Source organism: Varanus komodoensis, unplaced genomic scaffold, assembly GCF_004798865.1.
Source record: "Varanus komodoensis strain SLA01 unplaced genomic scaffold, ASM479886v1 scaffold42, whole genome shotgun sequence".
Classification (NCBI taxonomy): Eukaryota; Metazoa; Chordata; class Lepidosauria; order Squamata; family Varanidae; genus Varanus; species Varanus komodoensis.
The window spans coordinates 8,411,272-8,430,991 of record NW_025335972.1 but is presented as its reverse complement, the minus strand read 5'-3'; the positions used below and the strand labels follow the sequence as shown (position 1 = coordinate 8,430,991).

At 42.4% G+C, this 19,720-nt stretch overlaps 2 protein-coding genes across 4 annotated transcripts in view; one reads left to right on the top strand and one right to left on the bottom strand.

The window, feature by feature from the left end:
• Positions 1 to 5,384, bottom strand: part of ODAD3 (outer dynein arm docking complex subunit 3) — a 20,889-nt gene extending 15,505 nt beyond the window's left edge. The window contains exons 1-4 of the mRNA XM_044443701.1: positions 5,300 to 5,384; positions 3,706 to 3,827; positions 3,147 to 3,224; positions 1,886 to 2,065 (exon numbers count right to left, since the gene is read on the bottom strand). Of these exons, the coding sequence (XP_044299636.1) occupies positions 1,886 to 2,065; positions 3,147 to 3,224; positions 3,706 to 3,827; positions 5,300 to 5,384 (465 nt within the window). The remainder of the gene's footprint in view (positions 1 to 1,885; positions 2,066 to 3,146; positions 3,225 to 3,705; positions 3,828 to 5,299) is intronic.
• A 697-nt stretch (positions 5,385 to 6,081) lies between these two features.
• Positions 6,082 to 19,720, top strand: part of PRKCSH (protein kinase C substrate 80K-H) — a 77,380-nt gene continuing 63,741 nt past the window's right edge. The window contains exons 1-7 of one of the 3 annotated variants that reach the window (XM_044443606.1): positions 6,082 to 6,141; positions 9,927 to 10,042; positions 10,812 to 10,928; positions 13,252 to 13,347; positions 13,447 to 13,504; positions 16,673 to 16,790; positions 17,309 to 17,438. In XM_044443606.1, coding sequence (XP_044299541.1) covers positions 9,955 to 10,042; positions 10,812 to 10,928; positions 13,252 to 13,347; positions 13,447 to 13,504; positions 16,673 to 16,790; positions 17,309 to 17,438 — 607 coding nt within the window. In that variant the 5' untranslated portion in view covers positions 6,082 to 6,141; positions 9,927 to 9,954. The other 2 variants (XM_044443607.1, XM_044443605.1) reach the window with 2 other exon arrangements.

Below are 19,720 nucleotides of genomic sequence, written 5' to 3'. Positions count from 1 at the left end.
AAGAAGCTGAGGGTAAAGGTGATGGACTGGCCAAGCATGTCTCCAGACCTAAACCCTATCGAGCATCTGTGGGGCATCCTGAAATGGAAGGTGGAGGAGCGCAAGGTCTCTAACATCCACCAGCTCCGTGATGTTGTCATGGAGGAGTGGAAGAGGACTCCAGTGGCAACTCGTGAAGCTCTGGTGAACTCCATGCCCAAGAGGGTTAAGGCAGTGCTGGAAAATATGGTGGCCACACAAAATATTGACACTTTGGGCCCAATTTGGACAGTTTCACTTAGGGGTGTACTCACCTTTGTTGCCAGTGGTTTAGACATTGATGGCTGTGTGTTAGAGTTATTTTGAGGGGACAGCAAATTTACACTGTTATACAAGCTGTATACTCACTACTTTACATTGTAGCGAAGTGTCATTTCTTCAGGGTTGTCACATGAAAAGATATGTTTACAAAATGTGAGGGGTGTACTCACTTCTGTGATATACTGTAATTAGCAATGGTAGCATTGCTTTTTTATTTGAGAAACAGCAGCCACAGGAGGAGCTGATCAGGATTGGAACTGCAACATGAAAGACAAAACAGTTTTTGGAATGACCTGGGTAAGTTCCTAAGGCCCACTAGAAACAAAGGAAAGCAAACACTGACAAGGCACTGTGGTATTTGCAAGGACCTCTATATGCTCATAGGCAAAACCCACTATATTGAGGTTCAGAGAGAGGCAATCAATAGCAAGGCAGCCAAACTGCATTTATTCCAGAAAAATGCTTAGATTTACTATAGCACACCTCTAAATGCTCAGACAACTTCTCCACAATCCCAGTTAATCGCATGGATCTCTGCTGTGCTTATTTCTTGCAAGGCATCTTCATAATTCACTGCAACTGTCCCTGGACTTTGTAAAATCAGAGACCACAGATGAAGGGCAAGCCCTTTTAATTACCACAAATAGTTTAGGATGCCAAAATCCTGGGCAAGTACTTTACAAAAGGTATACGGCTTAGTCTGCTTGAAATCAATGCTTATCTGGAGGGGATTCAGCCTAACATATCAAGAGTTAGTCTCACAGCTGGAGTTAGAGGTGTGAGCCCCCATTGAATGACAGTTTCTTCAAATAGGACTTAATACATCACTAGCCAAAGTTCAGCACTCTTTCTTGTAAAATAGAGCTGGGGTGATTATATTAACTGTACAGGAAGATCACAGTGTGGCCTCTAAGAGTTAACAAGCATGACTGCTTGAAAGAAAAGGCACTCTTCCAAAGAGAGTCTCAGCATGTCAGATACTATGCAAACATGCAGCAGAATTATGTCTCCTTCCCTGTGGGGAGCAGCTGCTTTTCAGAATAGAAATGATCAGACAGAAAAGCAGTCAAAGCACAAGAGATCCCCACGTCACAATTGCATTCCATGGAGAGGAGCGGCAGAGCAGAAACAACACACCCGCTTCACAGTAGCCCCATCACAAGAATTTGCTACCTGCACTACTAAGGAGAATAGCTTTGCTTAAAGCCAGATGTTATGAGCCACCTGCAGTGTCCTGACTTTCCCATCCCTCGGTGTTAAATCCTTCAATTCTCCTTGCTGAGGAGACAAGGACCCCAGAATCCTGACTCTCAGTCAATCCCACTCCACTGTAGCCACCCCATTCTCCTGAGCTCCATTCTCGCAGTTAAGAGTAAGAACCCAGAAAGCCTTCAGGCCCATGTCAACTTGGCATTCTTCCTATGTTTTATGAAACTGGTCTGCTTTCATTTTAGCTAAGCTGAGACTCAAGTAGAAGCAAAGACTCTATCTGTCTGGGATATTGGGAAGCCTCAAACCCAGTGAGGGGAAACCTCTGATGGTGGGTATCAGCTTCCTCCTTCCAAGGGATTCAGGCTCCTCTTACCTTGGCTGTCTCAATGTTGCCTTCTTCGAGTGCATGCATGTCATTGATTTCTTGTGCCCTGGTACTGTATTGAAGCTGCAGTTCTTCCAGTCTGCGTTTTCGCATCTCCACCTGATGCTTCAGGTTGTTTAACTGATTGATTTTCTCACATAGCCGGTGACTGATGACCTGAATAGCACCCTATGGAGCAGAGGAGCAAGAAGGCTCAGAGGCATCTGAACAGTTACGTTGGCAGTTAATTTGCCCAAGTGAGAGGGATTTAATTTTTAAGAAGGTTGGGTATGCTGTTCCACAGTTTCATCTTACGGCTGTTTTCTTCTGTCCTATGATTTCATCCGAGTAAGGAAGCCATGCAAAAGATTTCAAGTTTCCCTTCCTCTCTTAAGAAGTGTAGACAGTGTATAAGGAGGCCTTGGGAGACTTCTGGTTCCCAGGTCTAAGGATGGAGATAGTGCTCTACCCTCAGATGGAAGACTTGGATCTCTGCCCCCTCCCCTGGTGCCCTTGAAGCTCATACAGAAAGAACCATGCTGGCTGGCTACCAATTTGGAAAAGTAACCTCAAAGAGGGAGAAAAGGGAGTGTTTGGTGGGTGGAGAGGGAGGAGGCCAGGATACAAGTTCTCCTGGGGCCTCCTCAGCCTCCTTACCTCCACTTCTGAAATGATTTTGCTAGATGGATGGAAGTACCTATTTAGCAAAAATGCAGGGTATAAGGGCATGAAGGCAAAGATTTCCTCCACCACTCTTCCCATTCTGCTTGTGAGCTTCTGAGTTCAAGAGCTGGTGATCAATAGAATTGCACCTGCTGACATGCCTCAAGTGTTAGCATTTGCATGTCAATTTACACAAAGAAGAGCATAACTCAGTAAATTCTATAAAGCAGTATATCATAACAATAATCACAACAACAACATACTTCTGCATAACAACAGAAGCAGGTAAAAACAAAAAGTCCTCATAATACTCCAGTTTGGACATAACACTAAGCTATGAGGGCAATGGACTAGCATTAAAAGCCCCGATGAACAAGAAATCTTAACCTAACACCTGAGCTATGGTAATGGTGCTGTTTCCCAAGCATGTCTGGCTGCAATATTTTGCACGCTTATTGGAGGGTAAATCTTACTGAACTCAGTGAATTGTATTAAGTAAATCTGCAAAAAAAAAAAAAAAAAAGTGCTTGCAGATCTTTGACTATATTCCCAAATCTGAAAACCTCCATTTTCATTCTATGCAACAATACCTGCAATCATCACCTACCTCACCAGTTTTATTTTTCACAGATCCCTGTTCAGCCGGATGTTCGTGGAATGCAGCTTTGATTACTTTCTCCTCTCCCTGCCAAAGATGAGCCAATTAAATTCACTTTTTCAGGTCCAATACACTATGCTTCTCTTGACTTCAGAGCTTACTTCTTTTGCACAAGGAGCAGAAGGGCATACACAGTAATTTCCACCCTCTTCCCTCATTGTTATTTTTAAGGCATCTGGTGCAGTGTGCATGAATGGTACCAGTGACAGTGATTGGATGCAGAGCTCCCTTAGTAACCTGAGCAAAGTTTGCAGCTTTAGATACTGAGGCAAATACGTGAAGAATATGCAATTACTAATAGAGTACTATGACTGGACTATATATACATTCAGCATTTACACTCTTCCCACAGAAAGAGTTCTTAAGTAAGAACTATAACCAATAGAAAGTATGTCTGAAAGTAGAAGGGATTCTGACATGTGTTGATATCACACATGCAGTTTATTGTTTCTACTTGCTGGCAAGCATATCTATTTTCTCCAGAGCAGAACATGGCTCTGAGGCTCACCGCTAGAAGGTCTGCCAACTTCTGGTGCAACTTCTTATTCTCCTGCCTCAACCGCAAAATGGACTCCTTATTTTTCTTAATGTTCCACTGGGAGTTCTCATAGAAAGCTTTCCGGTCACCTTCTGTAATGAGCAGAAAAAACACATCTCATTCTCCACTCTTTGTTGATGTACTGGCAAGGCCAAATAGTTTCAAGAAGTTTATGTTTGGTTCTTGCTAGATGCACTTGGGCTTCTCTAGTCAGCTCTTCTAACCAACCACTTGCCCAAATTTGCAAACAGCTACTACCTTAGATAACTTGGTATGTAAACATTGCTCCCCTGGTAATCAAGCATTATAATCTTTCATGTTTCTGCTTGGTTATACCACGAATGAACAGATACAGATATTTGTAAGGCTAGTTTAGCTGAATAATCAGAGCTTTATTATTTATTTAAAGTTACTTTTGCTATAGGTGGGACTTAATTGGGATCCCCTTCTCAGCAGGAATATACCGAAGTAATACCCAATGATATTCCTCTTGATATCAGTCATGGTAACAATCAGAGTTTTACACTTGAATTAGATAATGCATGGTTGTAATCATCTCAGTGTAATGTTAGGATAGATTTTTCCTGAGTAAATGGTGGTACAGCCCTAATTCACAAATTATTGAAAAGAATGAAAGGTTTAAAAACTACCCAATTGTACAGTTTGTTGTGCAACCTTTCAATCTGAAATGATAAACAGCATATAATATACATACATAGTTATGGTAAAGAACTATGAAAAACTTTCTGGTCCAACTGCCACCTATTCTACTGTTACTTTCGAGCCTATACAGCAGTTTGCAAGCAGTCCAATTTTATCCATGTCCACTCAGAACTCCCAGTGGAAACTATGAGGCTTATTCTCCTCAGTGACTAAACATGTTTTATTTATTAATTTATTAGATTTATATCCTGCTTTTTTCTTATAATAAACTCAAAGTGGCTTACATAATTCTCCTCCTCCTCTGCACAACAACCCTGTGAGGTAGGTCAGGCTGACAATTTGTGACAGACTCAGCTGGCTCCCTGAGCAGGCACCAGAACCCAGATCACTTGAGTCTGAGTCCTGTGCTCTTAACCACCATACCACATTGACACTCTAGGCCAGTGATGGCGAACCTTTCAGAGACCAAGTGCCCAAACTGCAACCCAAACCCCACTTATTTATCGCAAAGTGGCAACACTGCAATAAAACCTGAATACTGAGGTTTTAGTTTAGAAAAAACAACTCACAGCCAGTCCAAGCAAATAGGACACTGACCGACCATGTGAAAGCTCGGACGAGTCACGGCTAATGAGTTGAGTTGCAGCTTGTGATGTCATTGCCTGGTGCCGCTACTCCTTTCCGAACATGTGCATGTTCACTATGTGCACTGTTACCTGATGCTCAGCTGCTGGGGTGACTCGGCTCATGTGCCGACGGAGAGGGCTCTGCATGCCTGCTGCGGCACGCATGCCATAGGTTCGCCACCACTGCTCTAGGCCTTCTAGAGGCCTTACTCCTAAGCACTATTCATTTTGGGATGCTGTAGCATCTACCTCTAAGCACGTCAGACTCTCCTTACCTAGGAGCTGTATCTTGTTCTGCAGCTCTGAGATCTGCTCGAGCACTGGGGGCTTTATCCCTTCCAAGGTCTGTGTCACTGGCATGGCAGCTGCGATGATGACGGGCTGGAGAGTCAGTAGTCTAGGACGATGAAGCTCGTGCAGGACACAAAAGCCGCGCAGTATGCCACGACTGCTGGGGCACACTGGGCAGAGCCTGATGGCAACCTTTCAGGAGTAGAAGGGTAAGGGGAAAACAGTGAATGGATGTGAAAGAGAAATATAGTCTTCACGCGGTCACTTTGTGGTATCCGCTGCTTCACTCCCTCGATGCCTAGAAGTTGCTTTTAGATCGATACTGCTCTCTCCTCTTCTACAGAAGCCCTCACTCAACTCCTTCCCGGCCTTTCTTTCCCCCTTAGCAGGCTGCAACCTCCTCCCTCAGCATCCCTACGCCTGGATCGGTCTCTATGACGACCAGTTCTGATGCAAAGCGCCCATTGGCCAGAAGGGGGAAGACGCGGAAGGCATGATGGGAGTAAGGACAAAATTTTCGCTGACGGGCCAGAGTTGCTGTCATACGAAGGAAGAAATAGGAGCACTTCTGTACAGATAGAAAAGCAAGTGAGGTCTTGAAAAACAAGAGAGACAGTAATTGGTTTGTTATATCTGGTGGTGTTAGAGAAAGAAATAAACTTCCGCCACTCTTAAGATGGACGTCCTCACTGTTCTCAAAATGGCACTTGAGAAAAACGGTAGTGGTAGGGCGTCTTCCCCGCTTACTATCGTGCTTGCAACCGGATGTTCCGTCCATTCTTTCCGGCTTCTAGACGGTGGACTTAGGACCGTTTGCGTCCGGTTGGTAAGGAAGGTCCTGGGCTTGCAGTGCTTATGCGTAAGGGACGAGCGCGTGCGTGAGGTTGTTCTCTGGGGCAGGTTTCTTGAGTTGGGGTTGCGGAGAAGCATGAGGGAAAGGTGATGGGTAGAGTAGCGGGGCGGGAGCAGAAACTGGAACTGCAGCTGTAGGTGAAACTGGACTGTGGGTGGTCGGATATAGCCATCGATCGCCACGTAGAATCGCTCACCAAGGCTCGGGAGGGGTATTGCATGGAATGCACGTTACCCTTTCCATGTGGTATAAGCCTAAGCAACCATTATTTGTGGTTGCTTCCAGACCTTTCTATCTCTAATGTCCTAGACCGCACAGTGGGGCGGGGGTGGTGGGTCAAGGCAACAACAAACTAAGGACATAAGAAAAGCCATGCTGGATCAGACCAAAGTCCATCTAGTCTAGCATTCCGAATGCACAGTGGCAAACCAGCTGCCCACAGGGCAGGATGGATGCAAGACCTCCACCTACTGAAGCTCTTCAGCAACTGGTGTATGCAGACATGCTGCCTCTGGTGAAGCAGGTAGCACATAGCCAGCAAAGCTGGTAGCCACTGATAGCTGCTGCCACTGCCACCGCCACCACCACCTCCTCCTCCTCCTCCTCCTCCTCCTCCTCCTCCATGAACATATTCAATCTGCTTTTAAACCCGTCCAAGCTGGTGGCTGTCATCACTTTCCCTGGCAGCACATTCCATAGTTTAACTTTATGTTGTGTATAGAAGTCCTCCCTCTTATCTCTCTCAAACCTCTCACCAGTCAGCTTCATGGAATGACCCTCAGTTTGATTGTTATGGGAGAGGGAGAAAAATGTCTTATTCTCCACTTTCTCCACTCCATGCATATTAAACATCTCTATAATATTTCCCGTTACCTTTTTTCTAAGCTAAGTGGTCCCGGTTGTTGTAGCTACTGCTTTTAAGGGAGCTGTTTCAGCCCCTTGATCATTTTATTTGCCTTTCTCCATAGTTTTTCCAGCTCAAGAATTCCCTTTTCCAGGTAAGGCAACTGGAACTGAACACAGTATTCCAAATGTGGTTGCACCAAAGAGTTGTATAAGGGGAGTAAGATCTTAACAGTTCTGTTTTCTATTCCATTTGTGATTATACCTAGCATGGAATTTGCATTTTTCACCGTAGTTGTGCACTGAGCCAACAGTTTGGTGTCATCAGTAAACTTGGCCACTTGACTGCTTACACCTAATTCTATATCTTTTATGAATAGGTTGAAAAGCATTGGTTCTAATTACAGAACCCTGTGGGACTCCACTGGTGACATCTCTCCATTGGGAGAAATTTCAATTTTATTCCCACCCTCTGCATTTAACCAGTTGGTGATCCATAAGAGGACACCTTTTTGTTCCATGTCTACTTAGTTTGCTCAGGAGCCTTTGAGGAGGGACTTTGTCAAAAGCCTTTTGGAAGTCCAAGTAAACAATGTCTGCTGGATCACCCCTGTCTACATACTTATTAACACTTTTAAAGAACTCCAACAGGTTAGTAAAACAGGACCTGCCTTTGTGGAAACCATGTTGATTCTTTTTCAATAGGGCTTGTCCCTCTGTGTGCCTACTAATTCTATCTTTAATAATGCTTTCAAGCAGTTTATCCAGAACAGATGTTAAGCTAACTAGTCTGTAATTCCCCAGATCCCTTTTTAAGAATTGATGTTACATTGGCCATTCTCCAATCCCCTGGTAAAAAGATTGATTTTAGGAACATATTATTTCTGTAAGATGTTCAGCAATTTCATGTTTGAGTTCTAAAGGAACTCTAGGATAGGTATCATCTGGACCAGGTCATTTACTGTCTTTAAGTTTCTCCGTAAGGTTGAGACTTTCATGTTTTCTCACTTCTATTTGCCATAATTCCTCCAACTCCCTTCCAGAATAGGTATCTGCTCTGCATACTCTTCTGTGAAGACTAATTTAAAAAAATCATTCAGCTTCTCTGCAATCTCTTCAGCCCCTCTCCCCCACTTAGTGCTCCTTTAATTCCATTATCATCCAGTGGTCCAACTACTTCTTTAGCTGCTTTGTTTCTTCTGATATATTTAAAGAATTGTTGGCCTTGATGTTGTTATCAATATGCTCCTCAAATCTTCTAGTCTTTCAGTCTTGACTGTTAGCTATTAAATTAGAAAAACACAAGTCAAAAGCGAATTCTTTTAAGCATCATTTTCTCCTTGGTGATTATATTATCTTACAAAGAAATCTCTGTTCAGCAACTGTGTGAAAAACAGAGCATTTAAGAGTGTGTGTATGGGTAGGAATAGATGATTGGAATATGGATGAAAATTAGTGCAATGAGTGCAAACTTAACCTATTGTTTCAAATATTAAAATCCTTGGTTAAAGAACTATTTAGAAGTTCTCCCCTTGCATGGATTATCACAAATGAGCAAAGAGGGCCATTCCTCTTTTGTCATGTGCATTGATAGATAACTTCCAAATCACAGAAACTAACCTTCAGAAAGGCAATCAATTTAGACTAGCTGAGGTTTCTTCTGCATGTTAATAAAATTAATTCAAAGACAATTGATTTATCTTAATTTTTAAAAAATCAAAATTTTAAAAAATCATTTTTAATTTTAAAAAATCAAAATGTTTAACTACTGGTTTGTCCAGGAATTTATGCAATTTAAGTCTGACCAAGAAGTTAGAATTGTTGGTAAACCATCCAGAGAGCCCTCTGGGCTACTAGGGTGGTATATAAATGCAAATAAAAAATAAAAACATTCTGTTAAAACAGGAGTAGGAGTTAAAACAGTGTCTACCAGATGATTTAGACTGCAACTCCCATCAGACCCAGTTAGTATGACCAGTGATTAGAGTATATGGGTATTGTACTCCAAACCATATGGGGAGAAAGCAGGTTGCCTCGTCTTTGGTCCAGCTGGCCAAATCTTGGCTGGTATAAGCCAGGTTCACCATAATTGGGCTGTAAAGGCAGAAGAATCTTGGGAGTCATGCATGTAATTCTTTTCCCATTCCCACATAAAACAACTGGCTGGAAAATGATGTGAAGCAAAGCTGAATGCCTGAAGCAGTGCATGTACTTACTATGGAATGCCACTCAGGGCCTTTCTACAGAGAGTCTTTCTTCTAACTGCAACCTATATATAACAACTTGCTGCATGGATCTTTATTTTAGGTCTGCCACTAGTAAAAACATGGAGATGTACAGTATGGTGAAATTACCAAAATGACTACATTTTAAAGGAGAAGTTTTTGTTAGCATCTTCAAGCATCTTTGTTAGCATCTTCTATAATGAATGCTCTGAGTTTCATGGGGACCTTTAGGACAATCTTAGCAAAGACCTGTCCATTCCCGCCTGGCATCCAATGTTGTGTGTTTCTGTTTTGAAACAGGGTAATTTGAAGATGGAGGCCAGGCTTTGGGTTTAAAGTTGGCAAAATAAAATACAATTCAAAGTAAATTCTTGAAATGTGAAGGGAATTGTATTTTTAATGAGAGGGAGAAAAGGATTTTCTATCTTCCTCCACCTATTTCCAATGCAATGGGAAGCTTTTCTTTGGAGTTAAAGTTATCAATGGCTCTGAGTCAAGATGGCTATATAATATCTCCAGCAATGAAGGCAGTATGCCTCTGAATACTGGTTGCTGAGAAGCATGAGAAGGGAGTGCTATTGCATGCATGGGCTTCCTATGGGCATCTGGTTGGTTACTATCGGAATAGAGAGCTTTTCCATCTCATCCAGGAAAGATAGTCTCATGTTGTCTATTTTCCTTTTTCCTCAGGCAAGACTGCTGCTTTGGCTTATGAATCATGCTGCTTCTGTCTCTAGCGGTACTCTTGCTTTCAGCTCTGGCTTCTGCAGTGGAAGTGAAGCGTCCACGAGGTGTCTCCCTAACAAGTGAGTTCCTAGCTCTGGATACGAAGCTAGGTGGCAAGTTTGAAAATCTCCGGTAACTTCGTGTTCCATCAGGAAGCAAATTCTCATGTTTCTGTTGATGTGAAGGCTGGAAACAGGCATAACTACTTGCTTTGTTAATTTTTGAGTGCATCTTTGGTTCGTTAGCAAAGGCCAACAATGTCAGTGTAATGGATAAAGAAATAGAGGCATTTGTGCATTAGGTCTACTATTGCCCTCAGCCCTAAGTACTACACCTCTTAGTGGTCCCAAAACAAAAGATAAAAGTACCATTTTTCAGACACATTAGGTCATGCATGTGCTTATGACAACAGTTATTTCCTGTAGGGGATGGTTCCTCTTCTGAAGTTCCTTACTGCTAAGTAGAACAGTGATGGAAGCATTTTCTAATTCTCATTATTCTCTGAGTATTCTCAGTTTTTTCATCGTCAACAGCTTGGTTCACACATACTGCCAAGTAAAGATGTAGCATTCTGTGCATGAGCTGGAGTGAGCCCTAGGGGTTTCACTTGACTCACACACTTCCTTCCCACATGTGTCCAAGGGGAAGACTTCTGTTCATTTAGTTTCACTTTCCACAAGGGGGTAATAATTCATTGTGATTTAATTAGCATCATGGTTGCCACTCAAAAGATGTACTGTACTCACTTATGCTTGGTTTATTGGCCATCTGGCTCTGATAGCTTTCTAAATTAGTATATTTGTGTGCAGTGCGTTCCCTTGCTGGATTGTCTCTTTTTGTCTTTTACAGACCATCACTTCTATGATGAATCAAAACCATTCACTTGTCTAGATGGCTCTGCAATGATAGCTTTTGACAGAGTCAATGATGATTACTGTGACTGCAAAGATGGCTCAGATGAGCCAGGTAAGTGAGGTATTAATTCATATATGCCCCATTCACACATCCTGCCCCCGTGAAGTGAGTCTTACTCCTTATAGCTGGTGATGTAATTAGATGTTTGGGTCACTCATCCTTCAGCATTTGACAAGTAGCAATAGATCACTTTTTAGTGTTCTCATCCCTATTAATCATCTTAAGCTGCAATCCTATATGTGCTTACCTGGGTTTAAGTCTAGTTGAACTCACTGGGGTTACTTCTGAGTAGTCATGTATACAATTGTAGTGTCCAACTCAACAGTGGAATATTCTTTTCCATTACACAAAACTTTAAAAACCGAACTTTGTTAACTGCTCAGATAGCATCAGCTATTAGGGGGTATAAAAATGTAATAATTAAATACAAAAGAGAGAATAACGCTTCAGTTAAAAAGATGACTCTCAACTATCTGTAAGCATTTTTAAGCACTCACATGGCAATACAATCTTCAGAAAGCTTGATGTTAGTGACATATGAAATAGGGCTGAATCTGAGTCTTGTTTCTGCTTGTAATCTTGGCAAGACAGTTTGTCTTGAAGACGGAGTAGGAGAAATGGAGTGAGTGTCTCAAAGTTCTCTTCAGAAAAGGGGGCAGAGAATGTAAAGGAGTTAAAGAGTGGGAATGATACAATTACTTCCCAATTCCATTTTCAATAAGACTGAAGCTTTGTGGACTTGGAGGCATGTCTTTATACTGTCTACACCATGGGGCCTCAAAAGTACGGCCTGCAGGCCAGATCCACCCACCATGCCCATTTATGTGGCCCGCCTCAGAGGTTTTGGGATCCCTGTGCCTACCACCGCTGCTGCCCACCTAGCTGCGCACGCGCTTGCTCACTCAGAGATAGTTTTGGACTCGCTGAGAGATCTCTGAGTGAGCAAGCTGCCACCTCGCTGCACGTGCCCATGGGCACCCCTGCCTCACCGGACTGCGCCCACCACTGCCTCCTTTCAACTGGCCTCATGTTGAAAAAGTTTGAGGATCTCAGTCTACATATTTTACTGCAATCTTCCTAGAAGTCAAGGGACAGAGTCAGTCAGAAAGGCAAGACTGCAAATGAATACCATGCTTTTGTTTAGGTTTATGAATGATTTCTGGGTGCACTTTGTGCTTTTGCAAGATCAACTCTTGTGTGATGGAAGAGGCAGAGGAGTCAGAGTGATTTTGCAGAATGGTTGATGGCAACTTAAGAACAATAATTTACCCATTTATAAGCACTTCTTATCTTTTCCATATGCCAGTGTTGAAGGAAGTTGTAATCCCTTCATTCTGTGACAAGATTTTCATGTAGACAGATACTGATATCCTCCCTTTCTCCCCTTGTAAAAATGAGGTGTATGTGCTTGAAGGAGGAGTGTGTAGCAGCTCTGTCTCCCTGGATGGCTGTTCAGTAGATAAACATTGATTAGTCACCTTTAATCATATTTGTCTGGGTATTGAGAGTGTTTAATAATTGGGTCTCAAGTCAGACAGTGGTACTTCAGGTGCAAAAGATGGCAAATTGATTCCTCTTGTGGATTATAAATGACACAGATGGGAGAAGGATATCTGAAACTACACAGGTTCATCTGTGCCTATGTTGCAGTTCTTATCAGGGAAGGGGTATACAACCTGGCTCTCAACTTGAGGCAGGGTTGTCCAGAGAACTGGTAGCTGCAGAAGGATAACAAGCACCAGGCAGTAGGGGTGGTGAGCTGCTTGGTGCTTAGCCTTCTGCTTAGGAAGCCCTATGCTGGAACATTCTCCTGCCAATCATGTGTGTAAATGATAGTCCTGAGTCTGCCTCATGGGACTGCAAAGGGTCTTTGGAACTGCATTAAGTTGTTTGAGTCAGTTGTTGCTGCTTCTGGGTTTGGGTAGAGATCTAAATTTCTATATGGCTTTGATCTGACCTTGACACATATCTTTAGGCCATAAAGCAGAGTATGTAGGCTTATTTAAAAATTTTAATAGCTGGAATATCTTGTAAGCCACTTCTGTGACTTACAGATCTTAGACTTTCTCCACAGTTTTTTATTTCTTATCTTTTTGCCATGAATCACCATGACACCAAGGGTTGTGCTCCTCAGTCCATTGTGCACAAATAAGAGAAACCTGTTCTATATAGGAAAATATGGCTTGCCTAATTTACTCCAGTCACAGATCTGCAGGTGGGGGAGGAATTGAGGGAACATGGGGAGGTATAGTTGGGCTATAGATGTCCTGTACGTGAGAGAGAGGAACATTTCTTCCTGCCTTTGAGTAGTTCCTTCTCCTTTCCTCTCCCCCATTTTTAAATATACCCACAGCTGTCTTCTCTTTCTACTCAGGGACTGCTGCATGCCCCAATGGGCGCTTCCACTGCTCCAATGCTGGCTACCGTCCTCAGTATATCCCCTCCTCTCGCGTCAATGATGGCATTTGCGGTAAGCTTTGCTACCTTGTGGCAATAGTATCCTCTAGTTGTGATTGGCTGAGCCCAAGTTGCTTGATTTGAATGACTCTCCTTGTCATCTGCCTTTTAGACTGCTGTGATGCAACCGATGAGTACAACAGTGGCATTGTGTGTGAAAACACCTGCAAGTAAGTCACAATTGTGAACCTTTCAGGAAACTTTTATCTTCATTTTTGAAGGGCTACTTGGGCCTGGACTAGATTGGAAAATTGGAGTTGATGGTGAACTGTTGGTCCCATGGACCAGCTCCTGATGTTTGTATAGCTTGAAGGAGAAACCTAGGTTCTGAGTCTTAAGAAATCCACTCAAGTTTTATTGTTTAAGCACAAGTAATTTCAGGGATAAATCACAGAACACAAAATCTATGTTAACCTGGCTGAGGTTGTTCAAGGATAGGCTGGACGTCCACATGGTGGGCATGTCGTGAGCGGAGCTGGCTGGTGCCAGAGGTCAGACTAGAATGGCCCGGGAGGCCCCTTCTGACTCGCTTTGTTTCTATGTTTCTATGTTGTTGATTTGCCTTGTTGATTCATCGCATTAGTTTGCAGGGTACCACAGTGGTTTAAAGAAAACATCATGGTTTGCTGCATGCACAACCTATTTGATAACCAAACCCTGCTTGTAGGTTGTTATGGCATCTGAACCCAGTGGATTGCTGGTTCTGTTAATAAACCACTTGGAACCCATGGACTGTTTTAGGTATGTGGGTGATTTGTTAACCATGCCAAGGACCCTCTTCCTACTGAGATGATACAACAAGTAACAAACAGGGTTGGGTTATGGAATGGTTGTCCATAGGTGTGAAAACTACAGTTAACTTTGCTTAAATTACTGCTGTTGGAAATCGCTATGTGAACCTGCCCAGTTGTTCACATAATGTCCAGCAGCTGTGTGCTTTGGGCAACCATTGGCCTCATGTGGTTTGCTTGTGTATATGTTTGTGTGTTAGAATGAAATTTAGCAGGTACAAACACCAAGTTCTGTACCTAAGAAAAAGAAACAAATGCATTGTTACAAGATGGGGGATGCTTTGCTGGATTCTACAAGTGAGAAGATTCTTGGAATTGTTCTAGAGCGCAAACTGAATATGAGTCAATGATGTGATACAGCCGCAAAAAAGGCAAATTCTGCTTTAGGCTGCATTTATAGAAGTATCTTTTCCAAATCACATGAAGTACTAGTTCCCCCTTACTCAGCACTGTTTAGGCCTCATTTGGAATATTGCATCCAGTTTAAGAAAGATGCAGACAAGCTGGAGTGGAGGGCAGCAAGGATGATCCAGGGGCTGGAAACAAAACCCAGTGTGATTGAAAGAACTGGGCATGTTTAACCTCAAAAAGAGAAGACTTAGGAGATACCCTTCTTATCTCAAGGAGGAGATATGATTTCTTCGATTTCTTGAAAAGCTGTCCTAAAGAGGAAGGCAGGATCTCTTCTTGATCATTCCAGAGCGCAGGACATGGAATAATGGGCTCAGGTCACAGGAAGCCAGATTCCAGCTAGCCTGACCCAGCAGACCATATTTTGCCAGCCTTTTTGTAGCTGCACTGGCTGCCTGTTGAAGTCCAGGCCTGATTCAGAGTGCTAGTACTAGCATTTAAAGCTCTAAATGGCTTGGGGCCAGGTTATCTGAAGAAACACCTCCTCCTGTATGTACCTATCTAGGCCCTAAGATCATCTTTTGCGGCCTTCTCAGAGAGCCCCCTCTAACAGAAGTAAAGAATATGGTGACCAGGAGAAGAGCCTTCTCTGTGGTGACACCCTGTGTGAGCTCTCCAAAGAAGTATTCCTGGTGCCTGCTCTTTTTTCCTTTTAGGCACCATGTGGAAACCTTTTTATTTTTTATTCACCAGATATTTTAATGATTGAAAGGTTTTGACTTTGGTTTTAACATTGTACTGTATTTTTATCTGCTGTTGTGCCTCTTCCACAATTTAATTGTGGCCGCTGCAGTTAGCCTATCACTGTTCTATTGGTTTTATTGATTGTTTTTAATGGTTTATTGGTTTATTGCTTTTGTTGTTGTTGGTAGTATTATTGTTTACTTTTTAATTCTGTTAACCACCCAGAGAGCCTTTGGCTAATCAATAAATACCAGAAAAAAATTCTTGACTGTTAGAGCAGTACGACACTGCAACCAATGACCTAGGGAGGTTGTGGACTCCCCCACACTGGAGGCATTCAATTAGCAATTGGGCATCCTTCTGTCAGGAATGCTTTAACTTGGAGTCCAGCATTGAGCAGGAAGATGGACTTGATGGCTGTATAGGCCTGTTCCAACTCTGTGATTCTATGCAAAATTCATCAGCTGGATCCAAAAGAAAAATAGTCACTTTGGGATAAGTCATGCTCTTTCAATTGAAGAGTAGAACTAAGGTACAGGTTCCATCTGAGCATATATTCAGGATTTTTTTCCAATTTTTTTGAATTAAGCTCACAGCTCCCTTTCTCAATTTCACCTGCTTAATTTGATTTGTTATTGTTAGACAATTAGAAGCTCTTGCCAATCTAACACAAATCACTCACCAGTAGATTCTAGATTTTTTGGCTTTTTTGTATGTTTCTATCCTATTTAGGTATCTTATATAGCTTGCAAACATTAAGTTTCAAACAGAATAGGCATCACAATATACAACCACAAAATAATGATACCAGTTAAAATAAAATGTTGAAAAAGCACAAGCATGGCAGCAAGTGGAAAGTAGAAGCCTAATCCTTGGATACCTTCTTAAACTAATGCATTTGACGTCATGTGACTTTTCAGAGAAAGAGCTGCTTTGAGTTCATTATAAGAAAAAGGGTGGGCTATAAATCTAATAAATAAATTTATAAATAAAATACTGTGTCACTCTCAACTTGGATTATTTTTATGCTGCTTCTTACAGACCTTGCTGTCTTCAAATTTTTAATGTAATATTTTGGTATCTTCAGTATTTTACCATATTCCCATAATGTATTTGAAGAAAATATTTTTTTTATAAATAGTCTTCCTGCTACCATGGCTCTTACCCTGCTACCACACAATTCTGAAAGTGCCTGCAAATACAGAGCATTTCAGAAAAGCAATTTAATTTAATTTAATTTAATTTGAAAGCTATATTTGGCTGCTAGCACTCAAATTTGTTGCTAGGTGATGGTGGCATTGCCTGGGCTGCAGCCTGTTGTTGCTCTGGCCTTCTGCCATGGACTGTATTCCTGAAGCAAGCTTGACCACCCCTATCCCTCCAGAATGGGGCCTCATTTGGAAGATGGCATTTGGCTAAACTCTGGATGTCTCTTTCCATGCTTCCATTCAGAGAGATGGGACGAAAGGAGCGGGAAGAACTAAAGCAGAAGGCTGAGGTGGCCAGGGAGGGCTTTGAAATCAAGAAGACCCTGATGGAAGAAGCAAGTAAGAGAAAAGAAGAGAAGCAGGTGAGGAGGCTGGCACAGGAAACAGGCAGCTTGTTGGCGGGAGCAATGCCCATTTCCAATAGAGCTGTGAGGCTCGACAATCCTATTCTTGTGAGTCCTTCTTCAAGGGACTGAGGAAGCCGAGAAGTAGCTCTTTACAGGCAGGCATTTGCTTGGGAAATGGGACATTTCAAAGAGAAGTGGGAGATTTTAGGGGATACTCTATTCACCATTCACTGTTTCTGGGAAACCGCTCTGCACTCCCTGTGTGCCTCTGTCTCTGGAGTGCTGGTTGTCCATATGCATTTTCAGAAGTTACTATTATCTTCTGTTTACTCAGCATTACAGAACAATTTCTCAGCAATACCCACAATGAACATTTAAGCTGCCCTTCCCCTTGCACTGCCCTTGACCAAACTGGATTACACAGGTGCTGAAGCAAGTGCTTATTGGTGTCTTGTGATGCTGTTGTGGGAAGGGCTGGCCTTGGGTTGTATTCAGGTGGCTTCATTCTTTTCTTTTTTTTCCTCCCCTTTTAGAAAAAGCTAACTGAGCTACAGGAGAGCAAGAAAACTGTGGAGGAGCAAGTGGAAGTTCTGAAATCACTGAAAGATGCTGCTGAAAAGCCTGAAAAGGAAGCCAAAGAGATCCACCAGAAAGCCTGGGAGGGTGAGTGCAGTGTACCATATGAAGAGTTTGATGGCACTGAGAGCCTCCTTGGTTTCAAGCCTACAGCCCTCCTTTTACAGAGATGAAGCCAAAGAGGTGAATGTATGTGTAAGAGAGAACAAACTGTGGTGACTAGTTGATTGTTCTGTGGCAGGGAAATATAAGAATTAATGGGAAAATTGCGATTTCCTAACTGTTAAAGGATAGTACCTCTGACAGAAGCTGATTGGCAACATTGGGAAGTCTCAGAGGTGAGTTCTTTGGGAAACAGTGGCAAACATATGAATTTGGCTTCGCTCAGGGAAAGCATCCCCGCTCTTCTCTTCTCTTCTCTTCTCTTCTCTTCTCTTCTCTTCTCTTCTCTTGAATAAGTTTTATTCTTAATATATACCTAACAAAACAAAAACTAAGAAGCATAAATCATCGATAACATCAGACCTACTGGGTCAGTCCCCCACATTTTTTCTTTTTATGTTAAACTAAAAACATATTTAAGTCTATGCATAGTCCCATTTCTCTAGCCAATGATAAAAAGAGTCCCAAGTTTGATAGAAGTCTGTATCTTCATTCTCCTTCAGAGACAAAGTCATTCTGTCCATTTCCGCACAGTCCAAGATCTTTTTTAGAATCAGTTCATTGGTAGGTGGCTCTTTACTCTTCCAGTGCTGGGCAAATGCAATCCTCGCTGCAGTGGTTACATGTAGAGTCAAATACATTGCTTGTTTACTAAGATCATTGGGTACAATGCCTAATAAAAAAACTTCAGGTTTAAATGTTAGAGGTTTATGTAACATCTCCTCAAGCCATTTGTGTATTTTAATCCAATACTTTTTTGCCTTATCACATGTCCACCACATACGATAAAAAGTACCCGATTTATGTTTACATTTTCAACATCCATTTAACATGTTTGGAAACAGCTAACCTATTTGGTGACAGATACCATCTAAAAAACATTTTATACAGGTTTTCTTTGTATGAAGTTGCTAATGTTACTTTAATATTTCCCACAGCTTTTGCCATTTCTCTAACTCAATATTGTATCCAAAGTTTTATGCCCACGTTATCATAGTTTCCTTAACCTGTTCATCTTCCATTCTCTATCTAGTAGGAAGTTATACAATCTTTTAATCATTTTCTCATCTGATTTAATAATCACATGATCAAATGCTGTTGGCTCCTTATAAAAGCCCCACATTCTATAGTCTTTAGCATATCTCGATTGCATTTGAACCTTGTGCAACCAAGAAATATTAATTCCTTGTTCTTGTATTTCATGATTCAATTTTAATCCTCCATCATTATCCAAACTATCATCATATCTCACGATTGTATCAAAATTCAATGCATTTGGATATACAAGAGCTTCCATAGGTGAAAACCACCTTGGTAATTTAGTGTACAGTTTTATCTTTAACTTTTCCCACACCAACATTAATGATTTCCTAAAATGATTTAAGAAACAACCATGTACCTTACACGTTTCATACCACATATAAGCGTGCCAACCCATTTGCAAAATACAAGCTTCTTTTATTTCTTAAAGTTATCCATTCTTTTAGCCACGTTAAAACAGAAGCTTGATAATACAACATCCAATCAGGGAGACCAACACCCCCATTCCCTCACTTTTCTTTTGCCCAGCAGGTGAGCAGATGTTCCCTGGATGAATGAACATTCATCTAGACCATGGGTCCTCAAACAATGGCCCGGGGGCCGGATCCGGCCCGCCATGCCCATTCATTCGACCCGCTGCACATGCGCCCACGTGTGTGCCTGCTGCTGCCCACCTTGCCCCGCGCGCAGGAGGCAGCACTTTGCTCGCACGGAGAAAATCATCTCCAAGTGAGCAAACTGCTGCCTTGTGCGCCTGCCTCCTGGCGCGGCCTCGCCTCCCCTCGCCTCCCCTCGCCTCACGCACCTGCCAGCACCTTGCTGCGCACCCAGCCCCCACTTCAGCATGCCCGTGCTGCCCCCCCCCCCCCACTGGCCCGCACACACCACTGGCATCTCCTTTCCGACCCACGCCCAGCACCAGCACCTTTCAGCTGGCCCCCTGGTCAAAAAGTTGATCTAGACCATTCTCTTGACTATTTAAACTATTCTTTTGCGGGCAAGTGCTGTCCCAAATGGTAGTTTGTTTGAGGGCAGACTTACATCTCTTATACCTGCAGGGCTGATTCTGGCTATTGCATTTGCTACAGGGTCTACTTTAGACATCTTCAGCAGTCCTCACAGCTAAGGTAGATTTAAGGACCGAGGAAGAAAAGGACCATGTTACT